Genomic DNA, 16,298 nt, shown 5'->3' with positions numbered 1-16,298 from the left:
TCAGACAAGCTTAGAGTGTCTAATTTCAAATACAAAGCCTTTCAGTGAGAGTGGCCGAGCTATAGATAAAAACACTTTATTGTGATAGCTTGAGCTCTGTATTGATGAGACATGGTTGACGGCTGCAGAGAGAGTCCCCCAAGGTTGGAAAGGAAGAAACCATGAAGTCGTGCCATTACTTTCACTTAGTGGATTTACTGTCAGCAGACTCATGAAAATAATTTCTCTTTATCAGACAGAATTTATGAAGTAAGGAAATATGCACTTTGCTGTGTAAATATTGAGTTATAATGATACCAAAAAATATGCATAACTGAACTACATTAGACCTAATACCGGGGTAGAGAGAGCCATTTCCTTTTCATAACAACATGTGTTTTCAAGTGTGATACTGCAAAGTAAAGGGTAAAAATCTAGTGAAAGAATAAGGTAGTGACATCCCTGCTGAAAAACGTGCTTGTTGCTGGTTTGCTGGTCCCCAGCACGGTAAGCAGGTGTGCTTGTAGACCATCATAAGGTATGTTTTGCATGCTGGGATCAGCTTGGTATGCTGGTGTGCTGTTTGTTGTTTTTTGAGTGCTGGTATTATCACAGAAAGTCCATGACACTTGTTTATGTGGTACATGTACTGTTTCTTAGCGTGTATTTGTAGGTTAAGAACGATATTGAAAATTAATTGTAATAAAATGTTTAATAAAGTAAGAAAACAAATACATTTGGAATCCATGCTGATTTATGCTAGACTTTTTTAGCAGGGATGTGAAAACAAAAAGAGAAAGAAAAAAGAAGAAAAATATGGTGCGCTGGGTGAATGGAAAGAGAGATGCAGCTGTCACTGACATGATATGAAATGCTGCTCCATAGAGCAGAGGGGACTGTGACGTGACCTGAATGAGCTCACTGCTACCATAGAGGATCAATGACAGGGGTCCAGAAGGCACTGCTCAGACTCAGGGCTTACTAATGAAGGCCAGATCCAAAGCCTGACTGTGTGATGCTGATAGGGACCAGTGCTCTCCCAAACTTTGACACACACCCTCCGTAGGGATATGCCTGGACTTGACCATGTATGAACCTGCATGTTAACCTCCTTAAAGGTACAAACTACAAACACAAACTATTTACCGATAAATTTACACACAAGTATACAAATAATGACTACTGAAGTGGGATGGCTCCCGAAGAATGTAAAAAATTGTACAGTCTTTTCATCTCAAAAGCAAATCTTTCAATCTTCTAGAATGATGAAATGAGTCTTTCGGATTACAGTTTTTTTTAGCTGCTATCACACATTTTCAAAACTCTGCATTTTTTTTTTTTACTTCATACACAGATCCAAGAATTGCACATACAAAAGGAAAAAATGCCTTCCTTCTCTCCTCATTTAAAATATCACTAAATCTCAAAAAAAAGCATTTGCAAACAAATTTGGCATAATATTTATATTAATATTAATTCCTGTTAGATTTTTGAGTGTTACATAGAGAACTTTGTTGTGTTTGGCAAACAGTCAAATCCTAAGAATAAGTGTATGGTTTTGCTGATTTGGTGTGTGGTTCAGGTTTCCGAAATGTAAAAGATTTCTGTGTAAGCAAATGACAAAATTGAGAAGCCCATAGATATTCATCAAATGTGTTGATGCTCCGCTTTAATTAAATTGAATTATCACATTGATAACACATTCTGAACTCTGATCCCTAATGTTTTCTCTTTCCCACAGTGGAGCAAATGTAAGGTCTGTTTCTTCTCTGATCTTCTAATACTTCTTTCTGCTTCCTGTTTCAAGTAGTCTCCCTGAATAAATGTGGACTTATGCAAACTATCATGGATAAGGCAGAATGGAGCGATGTGCATATTCAATATAAGAAGCATTACTTCCAAATTCTTTTATGCATTGTAACCTGAATGTAACCCCCTAGCTGCAAAAACATCCACTTTTGGCACCAAAAGAAATGTGTTCAATGTTCAACTGTGAACACATACTGCACTGCATTAAACTCAGATAAAATGGCATAAAGCTGACTTTTTTTCCAACTGCTTATACACATTTCCAAAATTGTGCCACTTTTTTTTTTCTTCTGGTCAAAACTTTACACACAAATCCAAGAACTGTACACACAAAATACCAAAAACCAAAAAAAAATTGCCTTACGTTACAATCATCTTTGCCATAATATTATTCAAAACATAAAGGACTTCTTTCATAAGCTCCTATGTAAATTCCTCTGCAAGATTGAAAGTAATTGGCAGAGAGATGTTGAAAAACATTAACAGTAAACACGAAAGGAAGAAACCAAACCGTTGCGAATACAGTATTACACAGTACAAAAGAAAAGAAATACGTCAACCATGTGTAGCTGTGATAAGACAAAAGAAAAATAAAGACAATTGTGATAACTGATGTGTGAGCTCCGCTGCAGCTGGCCACATATTTGGATGGGTGGGAAGATGCTTCAGGCAGGGGGTTGAAGGGGAGATTGGGTTGGTGAAATCACCTTGATTCAGTGCAGTGAACCTTTGATGTGCCTGAAGCTGACTTGGCTAGCCCTGAGCAAAGCATATGCCTTAAAACTCAAATCCAGCTTGACGTACTGAAATCATAACCATATGCAAGAATTCCACCTTCAGAAACACTGTGGCTCCACAGAGCTGGTGGACGAAGCATTAGCCAGCGATAACAAAGAGCAGGTTAGATGACGGTGGGAGTCTGAGGAGGAGATGGAGGTAAAGGGATGGGACATAGCACGAAACTGGGAGGGGATGTCAGGAGGCATGTAGTGCATAAAAGGTTTGGTTAAGGATCAATTCCAAAATTTCTGAACAGAGCTAGACTACCTAAAATGGAAGTTTCTCAGGAGTGATTAGGAGTCGAGTGAGGCGAATTGTAGAGCAAGAAAAAATGAGTGAGACTGAGAGGTTTGACTGACTGAAAATCTATAAAAATTCATGACTTTGAAAGCAAAGTTCTGTTGGTTTGACTCATGTTCATCTTACGCATTGCAAATTGCATGCGCAATTAACTAAATGTCAGTTATCTATAGCAATTTTTAAAATAACACTATTATTGTGGTATATATATATATATCTGTAACAAAGTAACAAAGCTCTGCCTCGAACAGCCTGTGATGCTGTTTGCAGAGATTTTGACTGTGTCCTTCTTAGCACATGTGCTCATGGCACTGAAGGGCTACTGTGTGATGTGTTTTTGTCTGTGTAATGACTGTCAGGCAGCTTGTGGTTGCTGTTTTCTGGGGTCTGTTACCTCCTCTCTTAATCAAATCATGTCTTTTGGCTAGAGGACATCCTTCATTAAATGTATCAGGAAGGGAGCATATTGTGCCTCACTGAAGCACGATGGGTTGTGCCCCCTACAAATTCCTTTGCGCTATGCAAGATGGGCCAAGCATACTGCACCCAGATGTCAGGTTTATTTGAATAAAATAGGCTCATTGTGTGGACACCCTGGTCTGTCCCTGAGGGAGAAAAGGGGGAGGCTGGGTAAATGAATACTGTGGGGGGTTTCAGCGCTGAAGGAAAGTGGAGAGAAGAGGACGGGGCAAGAAGGGAGTTTGCTTAGCTTAGCAGTTCCATCTGGCTCTCCTAGAATCTATGTCAGAGTCGGAGAAACTGCTTCTCATAAAAGAGCTAAAGGAAGCCAGCGGAAGCCGAATGTTCTACAAGGACAAGAACATTACTGGGAATGTCGCTTAGCCTGGGGCGAATCCACAAGTTGGCTGCCATGGCCCCTTCCTCCACTTTCCGTACTCCTCCTCCTCACTCCCTCTTTCCAAAAGAACAAGAGACAGCCCAGACTGATCGGAATTCCATCTGTTGGGGAATGGCCAAGTGACAGCGGAGAAAAACAGGCATCTGGTCTCCATTTCTGTCAGGCTGGTGTTCCAGCTTACATCTTACAGCTGGGAGAGGAGAAGGGAAAGAAGAGGGTGCTGGCAAGGGACTAGAAAGAGGGAGTGTGCTGGCACTCTAAGGCTTCTTGTCCATTTTTCACACATCACCCCACATACTAACAGGAGATGTCTAGAAAGATGCACACGCACACACATAAGCCCTCTTCTGAAGGCCCCAAGAAGAGCACAGAGTTTTTAGCAGTCAAGACTCGGACAACAGATCAGAACAAAAGCAACAGAACAAAGGAGCATGTGAATCCAGCATGCAAGACTTTGGCAGCCAGCAAACGCTCAAACATGCACGTGTGCTCTTCTACTCCCATTTGAGAGTACGCTCCAAAAGTATTCTCTACTGATCATATTTACTGTATGGATCATTTAGACTTCAGTTTTTACATTAATCTTGCATTGGGTTACGGTACAGTGTATAATAATACATATTATTTGAGTACATATTTAAAGTATATAAATAAGTACTAAAATAAATTATAATTATAGCCACAAATTAATCTAATTAAAAATGTACATTATATAAAGATAGTGCTGAACGTTCTTCAATACCAAGGTGAACACATTTAAAATGTTGTGTATGTATGTATTGTAGTTATATTGTAGTATTGTTCTTATAATTAACACTTATCAACGCAACCTTACACAATCAAAATTTAATATAGATTTTTTTGTTTAATTTAAAGTAGATTTCTGTTTTACAAAAATAAATGGTCGTGTTTGATTTTTTTTTCTTGTGTGTGTGAAACTGTGTAAAGATTTTTTTGTGTAAAAAAAAATGTTATCTTTTATTGCCATGAATATAGAAGTAGATTCACTGTTTTTTGCTTGCTTGCTTGTTGTATAGATAAAATAGAAAGGTAAGCAAAGCATATTCCTATGTACAATTATATATACATTTCCCCCTAACTGGCCTAACATATCTCAAGATGTTCAATAAACTGTTAAGAGCAGAAACATTTTGGTTTGAGAGAACAAAAAGAAGAGAGAAAAAGAGAGGAAATGTACAATGGTAGTATATCTGTGTGTAGTTCAGTAGTGCATCAAGATTCTGCATCAAGGAAAGAATAATTTTATGTGTGCGTATGTGTGTGTGTGTGTGTGTGTTCTTAGCAGTTGATAACTGCACCGGAGAAAAGTATGACAAGCAATGGGTTTGACTTCAGAGAGAAAGCATTGTTGACTTATTAGTGGTGACAGGTATGTTATCTAGGAGACAGCTCGACAGCAGATGGAAGAAAATTGAGAATGAAAAAGCAGAGGGGGATTATTAATAAACCACAGAGTTTAACAATGACCCAGGAACACTCTGACTCAACAGAGAACAAAACACATCACACTGCCATTTTGACACTGTACATATGTGAACGCCAGACACAAAATACGCAAAACCAACCATCTACAGCTGACTGCTAATGTGTCACCTCAGATCTGTGTAACATGGCGAAATAACAGCCATGTACATATATGAAAAAAAATATATATTTAAATATAGCACATATTTAAAAAAATATATATATGCCATTCATAAAGAGAGCCGTTTACTTAATTCCTGAATGAATCAGCCGTTTGAACGAAACAAAGTCTATGTACTTGCCCTGACACATCAGCAGCAACAGCAGTAGCATAGCAGATCTAGATCAAATACATTAACACTGTCATTTACATTATCCTACAAATCATTCAGCTGTCAGTTTAATGGGTTCACTTATTAATTAGTTATGAAAAAGATTAAAATATTTTAACACAGTTACTGTCCACGTTCCCAGACCTGTATCTGAAGCAAAAACTCTATAAATGTAATTCTAACCTAAAATCTATCACAAGTTTAAATGTGTGTGTGTGTGTGTGTGTATATATATATAGACTGGAGAAATATGACTGGAGCTGTTCTGCTAGTATAATGTAAAAAAAAAACCTTGACAATAATATGTTGCCAGGGCAATCATGTACTGATAATTTCACTAACAGAGGGGAGCTTTGAGCTACAATAATTATCCTGGAGGTAACGCACTATTATCATCAGTTATATATTAACCAAGTATGTTAAATTAAAGTAACAGTGTTAGTTTGTACTGTAACAGGGTTTGAGCAGTGTTTGGTGTCAGGTAATTCATATTATTACGGACAGTATTTTTGTTATATTATTGTATAGCTTTTTATTTACCTCATGCATTGCGAAAACGATTAGGCTATGTAAAATGTTACACAATCTTTGCCAATTATAAAAATCTTTTTAAAATGACAATAAAAATTGTGACTTTCTCCAGTATTATTTTCTGTATGCATTAATTAAAATGATGCTTTCTTTTCTCAAGCCATCGCATGTAGTTATATTTTTATATTTATATTTTTATATTATATAGTTATATTTATCGTTTTCTGGTCAAATGGTAAGCCTGAGTATAGTTTTACACATCAGCCCAGTCTATTCTGTAAGGTCAGGGTTTATTGACTACTAACTTTCCTGGCTATGCTAGTACTTTAAAGCCTTAGCAAAATTAGTGCGCATTTCCGTTTCTGAATGAATCCGCGTTTTGAATGAATAGTGTTCATTCATTCGCATGAAAGAATGACTTTTACCACCACCTGCTGGTAGCTTTAGTTTATTATTTAGAGTACGCTTTCATTTAAAATGAAAGTGTGAAAATATTTATTATAGTTCACCAAAAATGTTGTTACCCTAATATTGTTAACATTTAAACCTTTATGACTTTCTGTTGGTAATTTTTACTGTTTCTCAAAGATCTTTTATGTTGCATACTTTGTTAGGTCATTGTAGCCTAAACATTTATGTGTAATACGTTTTTGTTCAATAAAACAAAATATTTTTTAAAGCTTCTAATTGCAATGTCTACTTAATACTTTCTCATTACACAACAATACAATAACACAATAATAGCTTTAAAATGATCTTTTGTGTGTAATTTTACATCCAAACGTGTGACAAATTAACCAAAACATGCATTTAATTTTTATTAAAAAAGTTTTTATAACATTAAAAGACAAAATCATAATAAATGCTATCTGATCCATTATTAATGCGTCTTAAAAGTACACTCAAACGCACTGTACGCATGCATACATAAACAATCACTTTGTGTCTTTTCACATTCTTATTCTTTCTCTCTTCCACACCTCTTTCTTGTCTTTTTTTTTTTTTATTTCATGAAATATTTATGAGTTTAGAATTAAGATTCTTGCGCACATGCTCCTGCTGGCACCTTCCGTGGGTTGTGACATCATGTGTCAAGACTCTGATTAACAGTGCTCAACACTCAGCCTCTAGACTGACAGACAGAGGAGAGCTAGCAGGTAAATAACAAGAAAACAAGTGGAAAAAAAGAGGAACAGACAGCATGAGAAGAGAAGAGAAGAGAAGAGAAGAGAAGAGAAGAGAAGAGAAGAGAAGAGAAGAGAAGAGAAGAGAAGAGAAGAGAAGAGTCCTGTTAGTCCTGAATCAAACCTCTTACCTGCATTTTGTAAAGAATAGGTTTGAAAGGAACAAACAAGGAGAAATTTTATCCGGTCAAAGGCAGAACTTTGTTTTTAAAAGCACTATTTACTTTATGCAATTTTTAGTAATGTAATAATTTAGGTAGATGGGGTGGAGGCCAAGATTCAAAAGCTATCATTTCAGCAATCTTTTATAGACTAGGGGCAGTACTTAATGAACCCTAATTATATTAGAGTAGTATCACATACAAATTGAATTATTTTCAACAGTGATACTAAATTCAATGCTAAGAGCCGAGAATGGCTAAAGTTTTACACCTACTACCAAACATCTGGAACAATATTATGAAGTATACACGACAACCGAGTGTCCTTACTTGACTGCAAACCCACAAAAATTCTGGACTGTGCAAAGAGACATTATTTAATTCTCAGATTTCAGACTACATCAGATACAGTGGTCAGTTTTTTTGCCATGTCATATTTAATGTCTGGGGGATTTTCCGATAAGCCATCAGGGATAGAGCAATGAGAAACACAAACAGACATTGCGCACACAACAAATGACTGTAGAACTGTAAAAAAAAACTGCAGCCTTTCACAATTCCTTCCAGTCAAATGATGAGAGAAAAAGTGTGGGAGAGGGAGAGATTTACTCACAGAAGCCATTTCCTCGTACAAGGCCTCAAAACCGCCTTGGAGCTCAGCATGCTGTTCCACTTAGGCATGGTCTCCAAACCAAAGCCATCCACCTCGCTCTGCTATTGGCGTTGGACACACAAGGCTAACCACAAGCACATGTTCAGTTGCTCTTAACTAATTCATACAGGAACACTTTGGTTTTGTTGCAAACCCAAAAGCCCTGTACCTTTGATTAAGAAATGTGTCTGATTCCAATTAAAGGAGTGAGAGGGAGGGAAAGCATCATGGTGGTTCTATAGTCTGCTATTGGCTGCAGTCATGAAAGTTTTCTTATCATTCTTTTCTCCCTCTGTATTCATTTTAGTTATTGTTTTTGTTAAATTTACAGAGATAAAATACATTGTTCTGTGTTATTTTACGCATAGCTTTGTTTAGGTATGCCTATTTTATTATATATTACATGTAAAAATTCTAAGTCTATATTAATTATGTTATCTTCCTAATTTTGAGTTTCGTTTGTTTGTTTGCTTTGCGTGTTTGTTTTGTTTTGCTTGTTCTTTTTAGTTTTTAATTTACCTGTAATATGTAGCCTCTAACATAGTCTCTCAGGGTCCAGCCCAGGCCATGGAGGATGTGCAGAACTTCTTCCTGTTTGAGAACACTGAACAGACGGTCCAGCAGGATCTTCAACCTCACAGGTACTGCCTGAGTCCCATACAGCATCAGACTGCTAATGTCAAACACCACATTGGACTGTACAATCTCCACCTGTGTCGGGTGGTAGAGATGCTGTGTGCTCAGCTTGTCTAGAGCTATAATCACAAAAACAACAACACACAATTATTATTATTGCTTAAATTCTTGTGTCCTTTCACTAGAAGGCTTGTGTCACAGAATACGTTGTCACATTTTGCATTACACTGTATCACTTCTTCTTGTGTACTATGTGTACTGAGTCATTACCATCACTCCTTTTAAATTATGCGTTCGCAACACAATATGGTTGTAATAAGACAACCAATCAGATTCCAGTTGAAAAATAGGACACGTAGGATAAATGTGGTGCATTGTCTTTAATTTTTGAACTATGAATGCTCTTCATTTTACAGATATTCTGTGTGAATGAAAGGCACGCTTAGATAATGACACTTCTATGAAGAAATGAGAGTGGCATCAATATGATATTTTTCTTTCTTCTCTGAACTCTCGCTCTCTGACTCTGTACGACACCTGTTTTTTTCCCTCTTCGTCCAAGACCGATTTTTGTGCTGACTAGGTCTTTGCCTGACAACAGACCCCGCTAGACACGAACATAATAAAAAATGAAGAACTACTTGTCAGAATGGCTGCCAACACTACAGACTAAATGAGAACTCTATGGCAGAGAAGAGTGAGAAGAAGAGGAAGGGAGGAAGGATAGCGGCTGACAGTTCACAGTGAAATTAAAACTAGGCGAAGGGCCCCTGTGATGGTCCCTTTAGGCCTGTCTCTTTTCCTTTCATCCCAACCCAACAGGTGTTTTCTTTTGTCTCTCTATGAAACCAACTGTCTGTTTCTCCCTCTCTCTTTTCTTACTTAACTCTATGCTTTTGACTGTCATCTCCTTTCATTTGATGTTTTCACCGGGACTTAAGCTACTTTTTGACCTTTCTATGCTTTTTATTTTCAGTATAATGAAATAAGTTAAAAGACAGTTATTAGTGAATTAAAAGCCACTCGAATAAAGACAAAGAAGCATGCAGAGAAAAATGAGGGGGAATAAAGATGGATTTGCGAGTCGCAGCATATCGACTGGCTAAAGAGGCAGTTTTATGAGAAGTAATAACTTCACTGGGCTCAGAGGAGAAAGAAGGAGACCAGATAAAAGGACAGATAAAGGCAGATGGGGTTAAACCCGTGAACCCACCCACCCCTCCCCCAACACGAAAACATTACTAGCTAGCAAGACCACCAAATGAAGAATCGAGAGTTGACTAGCTTGCATAGCTTTCATTTCATTGCTTGTGACACTGTACTATTTTTCAATTGAATCTACAAGTCCTTACCACATGTTAAAGGTGCCATAGAATGCATTCATTATATCTACACAATGTCTATAGGATTTGTCACTAGAATGAAATGTTACTTTATTTGGAAGGGTCATATGCATTGCAGCTCATTTCAGTAGGACACACAAAACTTTCTCTTGCAGTTTTATCGTTAGGTAATACTGTATATAAATCAAGGAACCGCTATTATTTTGCAGGGCATTGAAACTGCTTTCAAATGCACCATCGCTTTTTACTTTCGCTTTCGAGATTTGCGGTCGCACGTGTTCGGTGTAAACTACAGCAGCAGTACTTACCACACATTTTACATTATCAAATGCTTGTCAGTGTTAATCGTTCTTCATCATGCTCAGTAATCTCTCTTACTCTGTTTATGTGGTAAGTGAAATCTTATGTACTGTAATGTAAAAGGCTTCCGCTAGCAAGAAGTTCTATTTTATTAGAACGCAATATTTGTTTTGCGAATCTTTCTAAATACAGACACCAACCCATCCCTGCACTTCAAATCCCCTGCACAGCTTGGAACATAATAACTATTTATTTAATAATTTTCATAATCTGCCATTTTCTTTATTGTCCTCACTTGTTTTACACTCTTTATGGTACCTGCAGAACTTTTGGTGATTTTGGCTGACCTAGAACATGAATGGGTATATGCTAATCTTGGGGGCGTACATATTAGTGATCCTGACTGTACCATCACAACCTTTTGCACGCACAAGATTAAATACAGTTTTCCATTCTATGGCACCTAATGATCAATGTTGGGGCTAAGGCTTTACAAGTAACGCGAGTTACATAATAAAATTACTTTTTCATTTTTTAATTAAGTAACTACTAAAGTAACACATTGCCTTCTAATTTACAATAAAATGTCTGAGTTATTTTTTTAAGTAATTTTTTCCACAGTTTTCCCATTTATTAACTGACAAGTATCCTGTCCCCGTGTTGGGAGAAATCGGGAGAGCTCTGGTGTTGTGTGCGAATGCGGTGTAGTTCTACACTAAATGTGAATTAATTCACTAATTCATTAACGCAAAAGTACCGTAATGCATTAGTTTGTGCAAAAAAGTGACTAAGCAACGTAATTAGTTACTTTTTTAGGGAGCAACGCAATATCGTAATGCATTACTTTTAAAAGTAACTTTCTCCGACACTGTATGTAATATTGTTTTTTTTTAAATGCTGTACATTCATATTGTAGTAGAATCTGTATAAACGTACAAAAACTGTTGCAAATGTTGCATACAAATACGTATGTACTGAGCAATGGAGCAATGAGATCAAGCTGGTTTTATACCCAACGAAAGATACCCACCATGCGCGACCCATCCATGCTTGCACTGGTCACATGTCCGGAGGTGGATTTTTCCAGGCTGGAAACACTCACATGTGCAGTTTACCAGAGTACAGCGGATGGCCTGTAAATGAACAAGCAAATAATCATCATTAACTGTTATGCATTAAATAATAAAAATAGCTGTGATTACCGCCCTTTATAAGCATACTGTATGTAGTATTTGTTTCTGCTTTATTAATTGCGTATGACAAATTGCAATTTATTTAGTTAATTACAGTCTTTTTTTTTTGTTTAAGATTCTTTGATGAAGCATTCTTTTCAATAGATTTCTCCCTAAAAAGGTTTTCACTCAAACATGTCATCATTTATTAATGTGAATTATGTCTCAAACTAATGCAGTCATGCTTATGTCTAACTGTCAAGCTGATTGACATTGTGCTAACAAGGCATCCGCTCTCTGTCTTATGCCATATTCATGTAGGGGCATTTAGATGAGCTTTTCCTTCCTCTCACCTGAAACCTGGCCCGCTTTTGCCCCATTTGAATTTCCTTTGTTTTGACAAAAGCCGCCATTACTCGATGTGGAAACTGAACAGGAGCTGACCCCAAAAGCTTTTAGCGATGAGGGGTTAAGTGTCCCAATGAGACATCCAGCCTGGCAGGACAACACAATGGCATTGTGTGATAAGACATCTCCTTAATCACTCTTGCTACTGAAAAGATTCCGGCAGGAAGAGAGGAAAGGTGGGGAGGCCACGCTGTCCGTGTTCTCTCACACCTCTGCTGTCAAGGTCTCTCAGAAATTGAATTAAAAAAAAAAAAAAAGATTTTTTTATTTTCTATCTTTTTCAACATTACATAAATGCATTTTTTATGTGATTTTTTTTATGCCCTGGGTAAGAATAGTTCATGTTACCGATCAGGGCCACAACTGCATGTTTGCTCAGAGGTATGCAAGATAATCCCAATATAAATTCTATTCCCTAACCCTCACAGAAAACTTTCTGCAAGTCAGTGACTAAGCTTATATAATTATTTAATTATATATGGGTAAATAAACTTACTCTCACATTGAGTGGTTTTTGATATCAGGTTTGACTACATGCTACAAGACATAACATGCTCATCTGCACTGACAGAAGATGAGGAGGCCTAAAGTCAAATAATTAGCTTTAACCCCTTGATGGCTATTCAGACCCAGACAGGATCACTTTGACTGATTGACTCATTTTTGTACATTTTAAGTGGAACAATTGAAAAATGTGGAATACTTGAGTGAAGGACGTTCCAAAGGTTGCAGAGGACCACTGGCTCCATTTGACATTTCAACTCCATAATACAGTTCTTTTCACATGTTTTGCTTTTGGATTCATATCTAGACATAATCACTATTATATTATAACAGTTAAAAATCTTTACCTTTTCGATTTTTGACTTTACTGTTGATGAATGAAATATGAAGTATTAAGAGTTTCTTCACCAAATGACCTATGTAAAATTTTGGATTTTTGGTTATATCTGTTATCAATCTCTTCATTTCATCCCCAATGTAAGCAGAGAGATACTCTGAAATAAACTGTTAACATCATTCACCTGAACTCTTAGACTACAACGTTAAATGCTCACTTACTTTATGACTTGCTATAAAAAAAACACAATAAAAGACATTTTAACCCGTATCATTTCCTTCTTCTATTTATTTTGGTCAGGTGACAGAAACAACATGACCAAAATGTTAAAAGTTGAGCAACTAAAATTTACATCATTATCATTGTTGCTGTTGTTATTATTTAAGAATAAGCATTTGATAATGTCTATTTTTTTATTACAAAAGAGCAATAGCAATAGCTATTATCAATAGCATAAAAACGAAAGCAATAGCATATCACACCAGTGTTTTGTGTGTGTGTGTGTGTGTGTGTGTGTGTGTGAATCTCTTGTGTAGTTAGGCTGCACAGAGACGGATTTGTTTATTTAATGTCACTCATTATTCTGTTGGGACTTTTAAAATAGTTCAAATGATTCTTAATTGAAATAAAACATTGATAAAGCTGAACAAATTAATCTGAATTAATCATTTAAACAAAATTGCAGTTGCTGTGACATCAGTTTACAAGCAAGGCTGACTTATGGACATTTGGTCTAAACATGTATGATTCATTTAGGAATAAATGAAGCCTACTGTATCACAGTCATTCATCACAAGAAAGAGAGAGATAGAGATAGAGAGAGAGAGAGAGGCCGAGAAAGGGTGATAGACCAACAAGGCAAAAACACTATGAGGATAGTTGACTCATCAAACGTGGGTTCTGACAACTTATGTGATCGTTCATGTTGTTTAATTAAAAAAAATGTAAAATACGAGTTACAAGTTCAGTTAGGATGTCAGTTTATATATCAGCAGAGTCATTATTGCACTTTTCATATTATGTATGCATAGTAATGACATATGCTGAAAACTATAGAAGCTACAAATCCCGTCATGTTCTTTTAGGTTACTAATTCACAACATCATGGAACAGTATGGATCCCAAATGATTCTATGATTACAGGTTAACCTGTAGCTGAGATCTTAACGCATTATTACAGCCATATTGATTCCTGTGTCTGTTACATTTACACAATACACACACACACACACCTCACAGAACAAGTTTGCTAATATCAGATCGCTGGCAAACAATAAATGTATTTTGCCCTTTCTACCACCCCCAAGATTTGATTTTATTTAAGGCTTAGCCTATATATATAGCATAAAATGATGTGTAAATGGTTCATGTGTAAGAGGGTTTGATGAATCAATTCAGACTACTAGTGATCATATTTGGCAAGTCTGAATAAAAAAGTCCCTTTTTTATTCCCAATTGTTTTTAATGCAGCCCCTTGACTTTCACTATTTTAAAAAGTATTTGACATTTTAACAATGCCTAACATCATTTATGTTAAAAATAAAATAATCAAATTAATAATCATTGTAATATTAATAATTGTGTCATTTTATACATATGACACATAAGTAATATCGATATATATCATATATTGTTTTATCATTATAGATAGATAGATAGATTGAAATGACTATTCCTAAAGTATCACTTCTGGTTATCACTTGTTCTTTGGAAGACTGCAGACATGGCAATGGTCGAGAAAATATTTATTGACACCCTCCACAAAGAGGGTAAAGTAACAGAAGGTCATTCCTGAAATGGTGCATCAAAGCATATTAAATGCAAAGTTGACTGGAAGGAAAAAACTGGCTTGGAAAAGGTGCACAAGCAGCAGGGATGACCGCAAGCTTGAGAATACTGTCAAGCAAAACAGATTCAAACATTTTGGAGAGCTTCACGAGGAGTGGACTGAAGCTGGAGTCAGTGCATCAAGAGCGGACACCTTCACCCTCCAAGCCACTTCTGAAACAGAAGCTATGTCAGGAGCATCTTACCTGGGCTAAGGAGAAAAAGAACTAGTCTGTTGCTCAGTAGTCCAAAGTGATCTTTTCAGATAAAAGTTAATATTGCAGTTCACTTGGAAATCAAGATCTGAAGCTCAGTGTGACATCAGTGATGATTTGGGGTGCCGTGATGTCTGCTGATGTTGGTCCACTGCATTTTATCAAGTCCAAGGTCTATGCGGCTATCTACGAAGAGATTTTGGAGCACTTTATGCTTCTGCTGACAAGCTTTATGGAGATGCCGATTTCCTTTTCCAGCGGGACTTAGCATTTGCCCACAGTGCCAAAACCACTTCCAAGTGCTTTGCTGACCATGATATTACTGTGATATACTTGTTTGGCTAGCCAATAAGCCTGACCTGAACCCCATATGGAATCTATATTATATTTTCAAGAGAAACAACAGGAAGGTTGAATAGTGCCTCAGCAGAGACGTAGGCGGATCACTTCCATGCCACTCCTCACTGATGCAACAAATTCACTTTTAAACAAATTCACTTTTTCTGTTCTGCAAATCTTTATTTTTTTTGATTGATCTTTTGAAATATTCAAATATTTTGAGATTTTTTACTTTCACAAGCTGTAAGCACTATTCGTAAAAATTAAAACAATCAAAATGTTTTACTTTAAATTGAATGAGTCTAGAATATATGAAAGCTTCACTTTTTGCTATAACCTACCAAAAAAGATATAGTTTTTACGATATATATATACACATTTGTTTACGAGATCAAAAGGGCCTGTAGAGCATCGTCCTTTCTGGCTATAGTCATGACCAGTATGACCAAGGTTGTTCTAGTCAGCGAGTTGCGTTCCATCAACTCTAATCATTCTGCTTTGCTATTCACAAAAGTGCAGACATGTCCAGCTAAACATGAAGGACATCAGTCAGACTGTAGGCAGTGCAGAGTGGACACTGAACGGAAGAGAGAGACAAAGAGAAGTCCAGGGTGATTGTTTCTTGGACCACTGAGGACCCTGTGAACTCCTCTCAAAGACTCAGCTGACAGAGATCAAACCAGTGACAGCCTACTGCAGTATCCAGAGACATAACTGTGTTCAAAGTGCTGGAGAAAGGGGCACAGGGAGGGGGGTGTGCGGCCGCCTCAGGAGGACAAGGGAGGGAGGTGAGCCGCTTCTGCCAGCGACTGATCTTCTTTTTCTCTCTCGTTGTCTCTGTGCTGTCACCCGCTGATTGATCCAGGTGTTTTATAGCTATCTGGAGGCACAGAGCATTCAGACAAAGAGAGGCCTCTGTCAATCCTTTTGATTGGGGCTGCACATTCCTGAGCCAGATGGTGGACAGGCCTTCTTTGGACAACGCCAATCCACATACCTCTCTCCAGCACTCAGGAGAGCTGCAGTACGTGTGTGCACTTCCTTTCATCGTAGGTCAACGTTAACATGTATTCAAAATGCTACAGATAAAAAAAGACACCCTATTATTACCCGTTTTAAATATTTCTCACATTAAAAACAAAGAA

General features: G+C 37.1%; 1 protein-coding gene across 5 annotated transcripts in view; it reads right to left on the bottom strand.

Annotated features, from left to right (window-relative positions):
• bnc2 (basonuclin 2) overlaps nt 1-16,298 on the bottom strand; it is a 136,966-nt gene that overhangs the window by 31,859 nt on the left and 88,809 nt on the right. For 4 of the 5 annotated variants that reach the window (XM_043237424.1, XM_043237461.1, XM_043237433.1 and 1 more), the window contains exons 3-4: nt 11,382-11,484; nt 8,592-8,827 (exon numbers count right to left, since the gene is read on the bottom strand). In XM_043237424.1, coding sequence (XP_043093359.1) covers nt 8,592-8,827; nt 11,382-11,484 — 339 coding nt within the window. Of the gene's footprint in view, nt 1-8,033; nt 8,261-8,591; nt 8,828-11,381; nt 11,485-16,298 lie in introns of those variants that run through there. The other variant, XM_043237450.1, reaches the window with a different exon arrangement.

Source organism: Puntigrus tetrazona, chromosome 1 (assembly GCF_018831695.1).
Source record: "Puntigrus tetrazona isolate hp1 chromosome 1, ASM1883169v1, whole genome shotgun sequence".
NCBI classification, from domain to species: Eukaryota; Metazoa; Chordata; class Actinopteri; order Cypriniformes; family Cyprinidae; genus Puntigrus; species Puntigrus tetrazona.
Note: the sequence above shows the minus strand (reverse complement) of the source record. Positions and strands in the feature narration are given on the sequence as shown.